At 36.8% G+C, this 13574-nt stretch overlaps 1 protein-coding gene across 2 annotated transcripts; it reads left to right on the top strand.

Annotated features, from left to right (window-relative positions):
* Positions 1-235: 235 nt before the first annotated feature.
* syf2.S (SYF2 pre-mRNA splicing factor S homeolog) lies at positions 236-13200 on the top strand. Of its 2 annotated transcripts, none has more exons than XM_018268560.2 (7): positions 236-341; positions 4337-4438; positions 5495-5620; positions 5986-6103; positions 8094-8184; positions 11054-11152; positions 12763-13193. In XM_018268560.2, exons 1-7 carry the CDS (start codon positions 261-263, stop codon positions 12926-12928), a joined length of 783 nt encoding a protein of 260 aa, XP_018124049.1. In that variant the 5' UTR covers positions 236-260; the 3' UTR covers positions 12929-13193.
* The last annotated feature ends 374 nt before the right edge of the window (positions 13201-13574 follow it).

The raw sequence follows: 13574 nt of genomic DNA, 5'->3' as shown, positions 1-13574 counted from the left end.
CTCTACAACTAAGTTCAGAGTCCAAAATGGAAGCACTAAATGTAAACACTTTTATTGTGGTCGCCATATTAGCAATATCCGTTGCCAGGGGACAGCGAAACGCCACGCCTCCGCTTGCTCATTCATCCTATCGGAGCTGGTCTTTGCCAAAGCCAATTGTTAAGCCGTTTACGTCAGGATGTTTACAGAATGACGGAAATACGTCACTCAAGTAAGGGCAGAAAGCATTTATTAGTGTGTAAGGGCGGAAGTTGTTCGTAATGGCGACTGAAGTAAAAGCAGCTGGTATGGATAAAGAGAAGGCAGAGGTGGGTGCTGTTCAGAACAGGCGAGGGGTGCGGGTATGTAACGGGGTTCTTCAAATTAACATTCCATCTAGGTTTGAATGTGAGCCCTTATGGCCCTGATTATTCTTCTGTCCGGCAGTGTCGGGAGTTGTAGTTTAGCAGGAGAAGGGGAGTCGCAGGTTACATATGTTTGATGTTCCTAGAACTGTAAACCGATCCATAGGCCGCACTGAGTTCTGTTTTAGTAGTGATGACCAGAGGGAAAAGCCACAATACTGAGAGCCCGAGCGTGGCCTAGGATAATATGTACTCCATTAATAAACACAACCCCATATTCTATATGTCATCCTGTGTGTGGATCTACTATCAAATGAGGCCCCACAGCCCTTTTCTCATGTGTAACTGATGTTTACAGTTTTAAAGCTGATGGGAAATAAACATATATATATATATATATATATATATATATATATATATATATATATATATATATATATATATATATATATATATATAGTGAATAAAGTACCCCCTCTTGTAAAATATAAGGATATTATAAGTTACAGAGGAGTTTCATGACCATAAAAACACGAGGCCGAAGGCCGAGTGTTTTTATACAGGTCATGGAACTCCGAGGTAACTTCTAATATCCTCATATTTTACAACAGGGGGTACTTTATTTATTATAATACACAAGTTTCAGTGAGTCATGTGACAGAAATGACATCAGAACTCACCGTTTATAACTGGTGACATCAGAACTCACCGTTTATAAGGATATAATTTACAGGATATTCATGGCTTTTGTGTATTATATAGTGAATAAAGTACCCCCTCTTGTAAAATATAAGGATATTATAAGTTACAGAGGAGTTTCATGACCATAAAAACACGAGGCCGCAGGCCGAGTGTTTTTATACAGGTCATGGAACTCCGAGGTAACTTCTAATATCCTCATATTTTACAACAGGGGGTACTTTATTTATTATAATACACAAGTTTCAGTGAGTCATGTGACAGAAATGACATCAGAACTCACCGTTTATAACTGGTGACATCAGAACTCACCGTTTATAAGGATATAATTTACAGGATATTCATGGCTTTTGTGTATTATATAGTGAATAAAGTACCCCCTCTTGTAAAATATAAGGATATTATAAGTTACCGAGGAGTTTCATGACCATATAAAAAGGCCGAGTGTTTTTATACAGGTCATGGAACTCCGAGGTAACTTATAATATCCTCATATTTTACAACTGGGGGTACTTTATTAATTATAATACACAAATTTTAGTGAGTCATGTGACAGAAATTACATCACTACTCACCATTTATAACTGATGACATCACTATTCACCGTTTATAAGGATATAATTTACAAGATATTCATGGCTTTTGTGTATTATATATATATATATATATATATATATATATATATATATATATATATATATATATATATATATATATATATATATATACATACACAAAAGCCATGAATATCTTGTAAATTATATCCTTATAAACGGTGAATAGTGATGTCATCAGTTATAAATGGTGAGTAGTGATGTAATTTCTGTTATATATTATATTATATATATATATATATATATATATATATATATATATATATATATACATATACATATACATATACATATACATATACATATACATATACATATACATATATATATATATATATACATATATACATATATACATATACACACACACACACACACACACAAAAAGTCCAACATGTGTATTGCACACTTGATGAAAAACAGTGATTAAGCTGTACTGGGTGCGTTATCTCAAAATGTGGAGTCACTCAACTAAAAATATGTACATTGTCCAACGAGATCGTACACTATGGTATAAAAGTTTAAAACATAGCGTTTATTTTGTAAGCATTAAAACAGCCTAGGTAAGCTTAAATATACTCATCCAATGGAGATCTGTGCAACGTTTCGGGTGCTTGCTGCTCCCTTTCTCAAGCTGGTCTCCATGCAGTACTAGGACTACAATTTCCAGAGGCTCGCTTAAAGGGATCCTGTCATCGGAAAACATGTTTTTTTTTTTTCAAAACGCATCATTTAATAGTGCTACTCCAGCAGAATTCTACACTGAAATCCATTTCTCAAAAGAGCAAACAGATTTTTTTATATTCAGTTTTGAAATCTGACATGGGATAGACATTTTGCCAATTTCCCTGGTGCCCCTAGTCATGTGACTTGTGCCTGCACTTTAGGAGAGAAATGCTTTCTGGCAGGCTGCTGTTTTAACTTCTCAATGTAACTGAATGTGTCTCAGTGGGACATGGGTTTTTACTATTGAGTGCTGTTCTTAAGCTGGCCATAGACGCAAAGATCTGATCGTACGAATCGAGGATTCGTACAATTTTCGAACCGTGTGTGGAGAGTCCCGACATTTTTCGTCCGGCGGAGATAGGTCGTTTCGTCGATCCGACAGGTTAGGAAATTTGTCAGCTGCCGATAATATCTCTGCGTGTATTGCCGATCGTACGATTTTCAGTGGGAGACTGTCACTAGCTTTGGTTGGACATAGATATCGTATGATTGCTGTCAGGGGCAGAACATTGCTGATCTGTTCTTTAATTAATCTGACTGGTAAGACTTTGATCTGAATGGTTAGGGGCGGGTCGGGAGATGGGAAAGTCCAATCGTACGAAGATTCGTACGATCAGATCTTTGCATCTATGGCCAGCTTTAGATCTACCAGGCAGTTATCTTGTGTTAGGGAGCTGTTATCTGGTTACCTTCCCATTGTTCTTTTGTTTGGCTGCTGGGGGGGGGAGGGGGGGTGATATCACTCCAACTTGCAGTAAAGAGTGATTGAAGTTTCAGAGCGCAAGTCACATGACTTGGGGCAGCTGGGAAATTGACAATATGTCTAGCCCCATGTTAGATTTCAAAACTGAATATAAAAAAATCTGTTTGCTCTTTTGAGAAATGGATTTCAGTGCAGAATTCTGCTGGAGCAGCACTATTTAAAAAAAATGTTTTTCCCCATGACCGTATCCCTTTAAGCCCTGTGGCGTCCCATCTGGTCGGGATGATGTCACCTTTGTGCGCAGCGTAAATACGCAGCGTTAGTGCGCAGGCGACGATGTCAGCGTGACGTTGCGGTGCAAAAGCATCCCGCTGGCGTAATATGGTGAGGGCACCGTGGACGTTTCAACAGTGGCCACCATTTTGGAAATGTCAATAGACATTATTGTTTCAATACACAATAAATAGAAGAATGGCCAAAAACATACATTGATAATATTGGCATGATTATGAACATCTTTGAAGGAATAAAGATTATTTTATACAGAATGCATGAATAGATAAAGGTTATAAACATCCCAGACGGATAAAGCTGATTGATAAATAGATGAAGGTCAAAATCCTTGTTCAGGCCCAATGGGCTAAGGGTTTTTAACCTATGTATCCATTGAACTTATGTCTTTTTCAATAGGAGTACCCTGTCACCTCACCTTCGAGGCTGAGGTACCTGTTGGATCACCCTAAATTTTAAATCCTCCGCTATGTGTCCCTTTTCTATACAATGTTTAGAGACTGGTAGAACACTATTGCGAGTATTGACCGAGGATCTGTGTTGTGAAAATCTATCCCTTACTTTTTGAGTGGTTTCACCCACATATACAAGATTACAAGGGCATACTAACATATACGCTGCAAAGCTAGTATCACAGCTATAATGACCCCGACTTTTATACTCCCTGTTCGTTTTTGGGTTGGTAAATGTAGCTCCAGTTAGAACATAATGACATTGTGCACATCCCCTACATCGAGACATAACTTCCTTTGGGGGCCCCATGAAGGTGTATTGTCTGGATGAAGGTGTTATTTCTGCCTTTGAAACTTTTTTGCCTATATTACAACCCTTTCTAAACGACATCATAGGCTGGGTGTAACTGGTCATTGTTGTACATGTCTGTTGTCCTGATGGGTTAATGCTTAAAAAACTCTTTCGCTATCACATTTATATTAAATTCAAATCTTATACGTGTTAAGGTTTCCCCTGAGGAAGAGTCTGCTCCAGCCAGTGCTGAGGATTTGGCTGCCCAAAAGAGAGAAGCAAGATTAAGAAAATTTCGAGAGTTGCACTTGAAAACGGTAAGGAATGGGCCTCTAACAGTTATTTCCATTGGAACCAATTTCATAGGATGTCGCCTTTACTCTTTGATCTGTTATGTTTCCCCTTTTGGTTTCTTCCTGCTGTGAAAGCTGTATGCACAAGGTACGGATTTATGTATTTGGCACCTGAATAACTTGATATTGGTATCCGCAATTTTATAATTAATAAATATTATCTAATTGTAGGTCTCTCTGTTTGTTATAATGTTGTTATCATATTGATAGATGGCCGAGTGGCAAGCACACAGGCATAAAAATAAAGTTAGTGCCCCAGGTCTACCTTGAACTATACTCTGTTTATTGTGCCATAAATAGAAATAGGAAAATAAATGGAAGCTGCATGTTTGATGTGTGTTTATAGGGTTCTACTGTAAGGTAATTTTTCCCATACATTTGTAAATTAAATCCTTATAAACTGCACTTTTAGATTCCCTCCCCCACCCACACTGCCTCACAAACACTTCAGCTGCTGATGCTTTTGTCCACCTGTTATTGGCTGTGGTATAACAGCTGTGGGCAAAAGCAGAGGAGAAGACTAGCGGGAGGGAGCAGAAGTTATATGGACAGGCAGCAGTTATGTGACTTACACTTCAGATTTTTTATAAATAACAGTAAGGAAGACATTATCTGTGTATCATTAATCTCTTTCACACTGTTGGTTGTACTTTTAGTCAGATAAAGTCAAGTTTGTGTGACTTGTCAGGTCACAGCCCCATTAGTTTTGCTTATGAGGATGGGTAAAAGCTCCTTTACTTTAATACAGCTTTAGACTGGCTGTCCAACAATATTGGACATGAGTGAGTCAGTCAGACCTTCTGGTTTAGTTTTATGACCTAAAGTGTCTCACCTAAATAGGCCTAAATATTTTTAGCATGATTATCATTTGTTATCTCAACATTATTTCGTTATATCCAGCTGTTCTTGCCTGATCTGCTTTTTGAGGCATCCAGTTTTGCACCCCTGTTAGGAAGAGAAGTTTCGTTTAGATGGGTAAACTTTTTTTCATATTCTTTGATCTGCTTGAATATATTACAGAATGAGGCTCGAAAGCTAAATCATCAAGAAGTGGTAGAAGAAGACAAACGACAGAAGTTGCCTAGTAACTGGGAGGCACGGAAAGCCCGGTTAGAATGGGAGCTCAAAAACGAAGAGAAGAAAAGGGTAAAAACTAAGGACCAGTTGTGCTTTAACACTTCTAGCGTATTTAAGATAGAAAACTGATATATCTTTTTTCAGCTTTTGACACACATTTCCATACCCCTGTTTACTGACATCCGTCGGTGATGGCACAAGATTATAATTATTAGTGGACACTAATTAGTTAGTTAAGTTAGAGGGCCAGTTCATAACAATTGGTCATCCTTGGTGCTTTGCATTAACTATAATAACCATACATAGAGATTTGCCTGCATCATCATGTCATCTTCATCTCTTCCTGAAAAAGCCTCTTTGTCCAAAATGTGTTAATAACTAAGTGTGCCATATGCTGTAGTGGTATGGTGAATCACATTCTTTGCTTTCTACAGGAATGTGCAGCTAATGGTGTTGACTTTGAGCGGGCAAAGCTTTTGGAAATAAGTGCAGAAGATGCTGAAAGGTGGGAGAGGAAAAAGAAAAGAAAAAATCCTGACTTGGGATTTTCAGGTATACTTGTATGATGCACAAATCCATGAATATCCTGTAAATGATATCCTTATAAACATGTCATCAGTTATAAACGGAGCTTAGTGATGTCATTTTTGTCACATGAATCACTAAAACTTGTATATTATAATAAATAAAAGTACCCCTTGTTGGAAAATATGAGGATATTAGAAGTAACCTCGGAGTTCCATGACCTGTATAAAAGCACGAGGCTGAAGGTCATGGAACTCCTCGTGACTTATAATATCCTTGTATTTTACATTAGAGTGTACATTATTTACTATATATATATATATATATATATATACATACATACATACATACATACATACATACATACATACATACATACATACATACATACATACATATATACATATATATATATATATATATATATATATATATATATATATATACAAGCTTTATGTGTGACTGGTAGAGGCATATTCAACAAGTCAGAATGCATTTACTTAACAGTAGTGATGATCAGCGGAAGCTAACTTCTCAATGATGAAATATAAATAGGCCGTGGGTGTGAGTAAACTTTGACAACAGTAAAGAAAGTTGCTAATTAAGCCAGTGAGGTAAGTTGGGGTTACTGCTTGGGAGGCACAGAGCTATTTAAGGTAGAAACATTACAGTTATTTTCAAGGCAAATGCATTTGCGTTCTAAGCATAATTTAATACAATTGATGGACATTAATGGAATTCCCATTGGAGGAGTTATAATTCATAAGTGATTTTTTGAAACCTTTAGTTCCTTTATAAATTCGATGCAAAGCACATCTGTGAAAGTTTTATCTCTACAAGTAGCTCGTTCACATGGCAATGGTTATGCAGGCTACCCAATATAAAGGAATTGAATAGGTATAGGAGCAATAGAACCACTGCATTTGCATTATAAAAAAGCAAAGTAAAGCTTTTAGTGTAAGACTTTATTAACACTATTATTATTAACATGTATTTATATAGCGCCAACATATTTCGCAGCACTGTAAAATAAATGTGTTTATACTTCTAAATCACACAAATTGCATACGTAGAGCATATGGAGTTACATACATCACAACCAATACCAGTACAAAAGGTGAGGAAGGCCCTGTACAAAAGAGCTTACAATCTAAAGAGAAGGTAATAAAACACAAGGTGTGGGAGTGGCAAAGATCAGAATTAAGTGAGTGAGAGATGTAGTACTGTATGTGGTATTGCATTTGGTAGTTAAGCAGAGTGAGGGTAGACTTCTCTAAAGAAGTGCGTTTAAAGAGATCTTTTGAAAGCAGAAAGGTTGGGAGAAAGTCAGAGAAGAGTTGAGTAGCAGGTCAGTAAAGGAGCGTAGTAAGCCGCTGGGTGAGTGTATAGAGGTGAGTTCAGAGATGTAGGGTGCTTTGAATGTCAGGGTCACTCATTTTATGATGAAAGGTAGGGGAAGGTTATTGTCAGAGAGGAATGATGTTAGTCGGTTGTAGACTAGATGCTCAAGTAGTTTAGAAATGAAAGGAAGCAGTGAGATAGGTCGGAGGTTATCAAGATTGTAGAGATCAAAAGAAGGATTTTTTCAGAATGGGGGGGGGCAAGACTTCTGGATTTAGCTGAAGAGAACCCAACTTGAGACTATTGTATTTTGTCTCATTAATTAGACATTTGACACTTGCAGGATCAATAAATACGAAAATACATCTGTGGTGTTAGGGTCTCTTGATAGTATAATGGTTACTCACCACACTAAGGAACTGGCCCAGGTGCACCGCCCTGAGCCCTCAGCACAGGGGGCGGGCAAACCGACGCCCCAATATGGAGCAGGCACTCAAATGAAGGCAGACTTCCACCAGGCAAATATTCAAAGTAAAAAGAGTTTTATTGTGTCCACAACCTGACGCGTTTCGTGTCCCAAACACTTAATCATAGGCTCAGGATTGCAGGATCAATTTAACCTTTTGCTTTTGGAGATTTCTTTATGTTTTGACATTGTTCTGCTTTTGGTTGATAGACTATGCAGCAGCACAGCTACGCCAATATCAGAGGCTGACAAAGCAAATTAAACCAGACATGGAAGAATACGAGATGGAAAAAGAGAAACAGTAAGTCCACATATTTTATAGTTTTTCATTGCTTGTTTTTCCTCGCATACCATAGCCATATATTTATAAATAAATTGAATGCTAACGGTGCTTTTTGAAATGTTTTTTTTTTTATATAAACAGTGGGGTTCTTGATCCAGTGGAAATAGGTTTGCTTTGCAAATTTGTACGATAGATTAGTTTTGTTGTCAGAACCATAAAATAAATGTACTTTTTATATAAACTGCTTTATAACAAGTAACAATCAGCAGATTTCATTTCCTTTAAACTAGGACTCAAAAGCTGCTACATTACTGTATTACAAAAGGTCAAAATTACATTCATTATTTGAAAGAGGTTGGGCCCTTTTCTGCTTTTAGAATTATGAGTCTTATTAGCTCCTTTATGAAAGGCTTGGTTGAATTCTCTTTATCAATAAAACCATTTCCTGACATTATGAACATTTTCACAATTTTTATCCGAAACAGTCCTTATGATCTTGCTCATTTATCAAACCATTTGTACTCCAGAAAGTATTCTTCAGTTTATGAGCTGTCGGAAACCATCTTATCTGTTGGCTAAACTGAAAAGGCTATAGGAAAGTCCAGCAATTTTTTTTCCACATTTTTTCATTCTGGGAAAAATAATAAATATTAGGGATGCACCAAATCCAGGATTCAGTTTGGGTTTTCGGCCTTTATCAGCAGGATTTGGATTTGGCTTTTTCAGCACGATTCAGCCGAATCCTTGTGCTTGGCCAAACCAAATCCTAATTTGCATATGTAAATTAGGGGCTGGTAGGGTAATCGTGTGATTTTTCGTCACACTTTTTTCCTTTCCTGCTCCTAATTTGCATATGCAAATTAGGATTCAGTTTAGTATTCAGCAGAATTTTTCACCAAGGATTCGGGGATTAGCCCGAATCCCAAATAGTGGATTCGGTGCATCCCTAATAAATATGATAAATTTAATTTTTTTTTGCTGGTGACAAACTAAGTCCATTTCATCCAGAGAGTACAACTGATTCTAAAGTGACGACATCAACTGAAGACCAGTATATCTAGCTAACTTCCCTACGAGATAGAATAACTCCATCAAAAATAGAAGTCAGCTGATGTAAATAAAGTGCACTATTCTAGGTACTAAAACACCACTCAAAAGGCGATTGGCAAACTGGGTCTTCATTAGAGATTAGCAGTTGGCACAGCAATTCTTTGACAGGATAACAAAACTGAAATTTAATTTGGGCCAAACCATTCTGAAATTTCACTATTGAGGTCTGAAATTCTTGTTTACAGATAAATCAAATTTGCATCTATGTGGTTACAGCCAAAAGATTGAGTGCAGACAATCGCAAGAGAGCTTAAAGAAACATGCATCCCATAGTCATCCTACATATATAATGTTGATATTTTGCCACTTTTTGAGTTTCTGATTTAGTCAGGATCAGGTACACACTGACCAAACAGAAGTACCATTCTATTCTGAAGAGGCATGGAAACCTTTGACTTAAAGTTGTGTAGAAGAATGGTTATTTTAAAGTTGGGCAATTATTTTGTGTGTACAATGAATCCATTCCAGGCTTAATTGAAGTCCAAAGAGAAAGATGTGCTGACTTACATGGCTTTCCCAACACCGAACAGCCTTCATTTGCAGTGTGGTTCCCTGGAAGAAAGAACCTTAATATATAAATACAAGTATGGGATCTGTTATCTGGAAACCCGTTATCCAGAGAGTTCCAAATTATGGATAGACTCCATTAAAATAAATCCAAATTTTAAAAAAACTATTTCCTTTTTCTCTATGCTAATAAAACAATACCTTGTACTTGATCCAAACTGAGATATAATTTTCCTTATTGGAAGCAAAACCAGCCTATTGGATTTATTTAATATTTACATGATTTTCTAGTAGACTTAAGGTATGAAGATCCAAATTACAGAATCCATTATCCGGAAAACCCCCCAGGTCCCGCACATTATGGATAACAGGTCCCATACCTGTATTGTATGTATCCCAACTGATGTGGAAAAACTAATGAAGTGTACATAACTGACATTTTTCAATGAAACCTTATAAGTAACAAATCATGTTGCTTGTTATACTTGTTAGTTCTGTTAAATGCATAAACTAGGAAAAACAGATAGAAGGTGGATTATAAGACCAATATGTTAAAAAATATCCAATTTATTGCTTACATATAATTCACTAAAAACTGTCCGGCCAGGAAACACAATGAATAAATTATTAATAAATATGCATAAAAACAATTGCTGATTAAATCCAGGGGGGTTATCACATCTGTGGAGTGGGGAAATTGTAAAACAGGCTTGAGACTGCTAAGCGTTCAAACCCGGCTGTGCCCTCAAGATAAAAACGGAACAGAGAATCTGGTGAGATCAGTCCAATTATTTTTGGGGGCTCTAACCGCTGGCAAGGAGGAGGGAGTGGGGGACGCCCCAATACATCTCCTAGGAAATTGACTTTCTATCTATAGCCATTCATCTATCTGCCTGCTAATTCACTAATAAAAGCACTCTGCGTATTTCACTGCTTCACCATATGGGAAAATCTTGATCCATATCCCCAATTTGAAATAACGTTTCTATCTTGCTGAACTACAACTCACAGAATTTTTTGGCAATCTACAAGCATACACTACAACCAAGGAACAGTTAATATATTATATATATATATATTTATATTATATTTTTTTTTTTTTTTTACAGAAAAAATTATTAATAATTTATTCATTGTGTTTCCTGGCCGGACAGTTTTTTAGTGAATTATATGTAAGCAATAAATTGTATATTTTTTAACATACTGGTCTCATAATCCATCTTCTATCTGTTTTTCCTTATATTTGTACCTTGGTTTCAATCTTTTCTAGAGGTGAACTGTTCTACCCCACATCGGACAGCTTGTACCATGGGACTCATGTACCCTCCCAATCTGGGATCGACAGAATGGTCACAGATCTTGAAAAACAGTAAGATTTCTACTAATGTATATATGTATTTGTCTGTCTCTAATGCCTGTAGTTTGCCTTTTATAACTCTAACTTATATCTGTATTATTTAAAATATTCAGAATTCTATTTTATCACATCAGTCAAGCAAAATGAACTTTAATTACACTAAATAAATTATTAGAATCTTGTTTCCATCAGTCTGGGAATTCATAATTACAGCAAGCAGGCAGGAGCCATTTTGTGGAAACTGTTATTGAGACAAGCCTTGCATCATCTCAGAATCTTGTTTGTGCACCAGAATGAGGGACCCGATGTCCATCCCCATGTACTGGCTACACAATTAAATGGTTAAGAGAACTGGGGAATGTGTGGAGTTCAGTGAAATCTAGGAAGTGCTGAATGGCATAGAGATGGGGCAGACAATATTTGATTGACAGCTGAGATTTTTAAATGAGTTTACAACAGCTATGAACGCTTTAATAAATAGAAATTTGATATTATATTTAATTTGAAAAGTACTTTTATTATGCAGCTTTTTGTTTCTGGGTGACAGGTCCACTTTAAGTCTTTTTCTAGGCCAGCACAGACTTCAGCACAGAAATGGAGACTGACCACCTTAAAGAGTTCAATTTGCCGCTTTGCTGGCTTTTATTTGCACAAAACACAAAATCTTCAGCCCACTGGCTTCACATGGGGAATCACATATGCTTCACATCAAAGCATTAACAGTCCCAATTCTAACACCCTCACTGGTGTTCACTTTACTCACAGTTGAGTTTAGCCCTCAATGGCTTTCAGCGGACCACAAATCCCAGAATCCTCTCTGGGCACACTTGAGACACTCTTGTTTCCTGGGAGTGGTTTCTCTGGTCCTCTCTCCAGCTCAGGGGAATCACTCTTGTTCCCTGGTGCTCACAAGCACGTGTGGCCCCCTCACCCTCCTTTACTCCAGGAGGTCTCTAGTGGGAAGCAGCAGCACTGAGGTCTTGCTCCACACCTCCTTTTAACTGCCACATACCTGTAGTTAATTACCTCTTACTGCCTTTAGCTTAGCAGCTGCAAAACCCTAACATGGAGCCCACCCTGCTCTCTTCCATCCACTCCAGGGACCCATAATTCCGCCTTTACTAAGCTGGTTCACCTCTTAAACAGCTTTACTAGCTGCAGCAATACACATTTCCCTGGAGTTTATTTCACCAGCCTAATGCTGGTGAAATACACTTGATTTTGTGCACTTTTGACACACATATCTTAAAAAAAAAAATATATATATATATATATAAATACTCTCAGGTCTTACAAAATGAAAAAGTTATTTATTAAAAAGAAATGACGTTTCAATCTTTTTATAGTTTTTATATCAACCACATTGTATAGAAATCCAACATTTCCAATGTTTCAGGCCTCATTCGGACCTAAGGGTCTGCTTGTTTTAACGTTTATTTTTTATATTTAAGTTGTAACTGATCATCCTGGGATATATTGGTTTTGCATTAGAGTGTGGCTACTCCTGGCATTAATAAAAATATAATTTAATATATTTTTATATTTGAAACCTTGATGTTCTCAATACAAAAAGAATGGTTATGTGTGAGACCTATAACTTCATATGTGTCTGTTTTTTGCAGGATTGAAAAACGTGAAAAATACAGCCGCAGGCGCGCCTACAACGATGATGCTGATATTGACTACATTAATGAGAGGAATGCGAAATTCAACAAGAAGGCGGAGAGATTTTATGGCAAATATACTGCTGAGATCAAACAGAACTTGGAAAGAGGAACTGCTGTCTGAACTTCTGCTTCTCTTGTTTTTAATCTTGTAAAATATCTGCTTTAAATCCAGTTCATAGCGATGCATTGTGTGTACTGCATTTGTCCTGACAGGCATTTTTCAGTTTAGAAAAAATCCTTTTAACAATCCTGGAAAAAAGTGTTTTCTGTAAGTTATCCTCTCCGAAGTAATGTTGATCTGTAAATGAAATCTCAAAATTCTGTTGCTAAAATGGTCTTTCTTTATACATATATGTGCTATAAAAATAAATGCATTCTGACAACCATTTAAAAGCTGAACAAAAGCTTATTTGCTGCCCTGTTACAGCACAATTACTATTGCACAGAACAGAAAAACTGAAGTAGAGTAATTGTTAGTCCAGGTATGGGACCTGTTATCCATAATGCTTGGGATCTGGGGTTTTCTGCATAAGGGATCTTTCCGTAATTTGAATCTTCATACTTCTAAATCTATGAGAAGATGATTTAAAGGGATACTGTCATGTGAAAACATGTTTTTTTTCTAAATCAGTTAATAGTGCTTCTCCAGTCGACTTCTGCTCGGAAATAAGCTTTTTAAAACAGAAACATTTTTATATTTAATTTTGAAATCTGACATGGGGCTAGACCTATTATCCGTTTCCCAGCTCTCCCAGTCATGTGACTTG

Source organism: Xenopus laevis, chromosome 6S (assembly GCF_017654675.1).
Source record: "Xenopus laevis strain J_2021 chromosome 6S, Xenopus_laevis_v10.1, whole genome shotgun sequence".
Taxonomy (NCBI): domain Eukaryota; kingdom Metazoa; phylum Chordata; class Amphibia; order Anura; family Pipidae; genus Xenopus; species Xenopus laevis.
This window is presented reverse-complemented; position numbering and strand designations above follow the sequence as displayed.

What these genes read in the sequence shown, in the direction of transcription:
- syf2.S (XM_018268560.2), top strand. Translation starts at nt 261, where the DNA reads ATGGCGACTGAAGTAAAAGCAGCTGGTATGGATAAAGAGAAGGCAGAG. An exon ending in TCCTGACTTGGGATTTTCAG is followed by an intron (nt 6,104 to 8,093) that starts GTATACTTGTAT and finishes TTTGGTTGATAG; the next exon opens with ACTATGCAGCAGCACAGCTA. An exon ending in GAGATGGAAAAAGAGAAACA is followed by an intron (nt 8,185 to 11,053) that starts GTAAGTCCACAT and finishes AATCTTTTCTAG; the next exon opens with AGGTGAACTGTTCTACCCCA.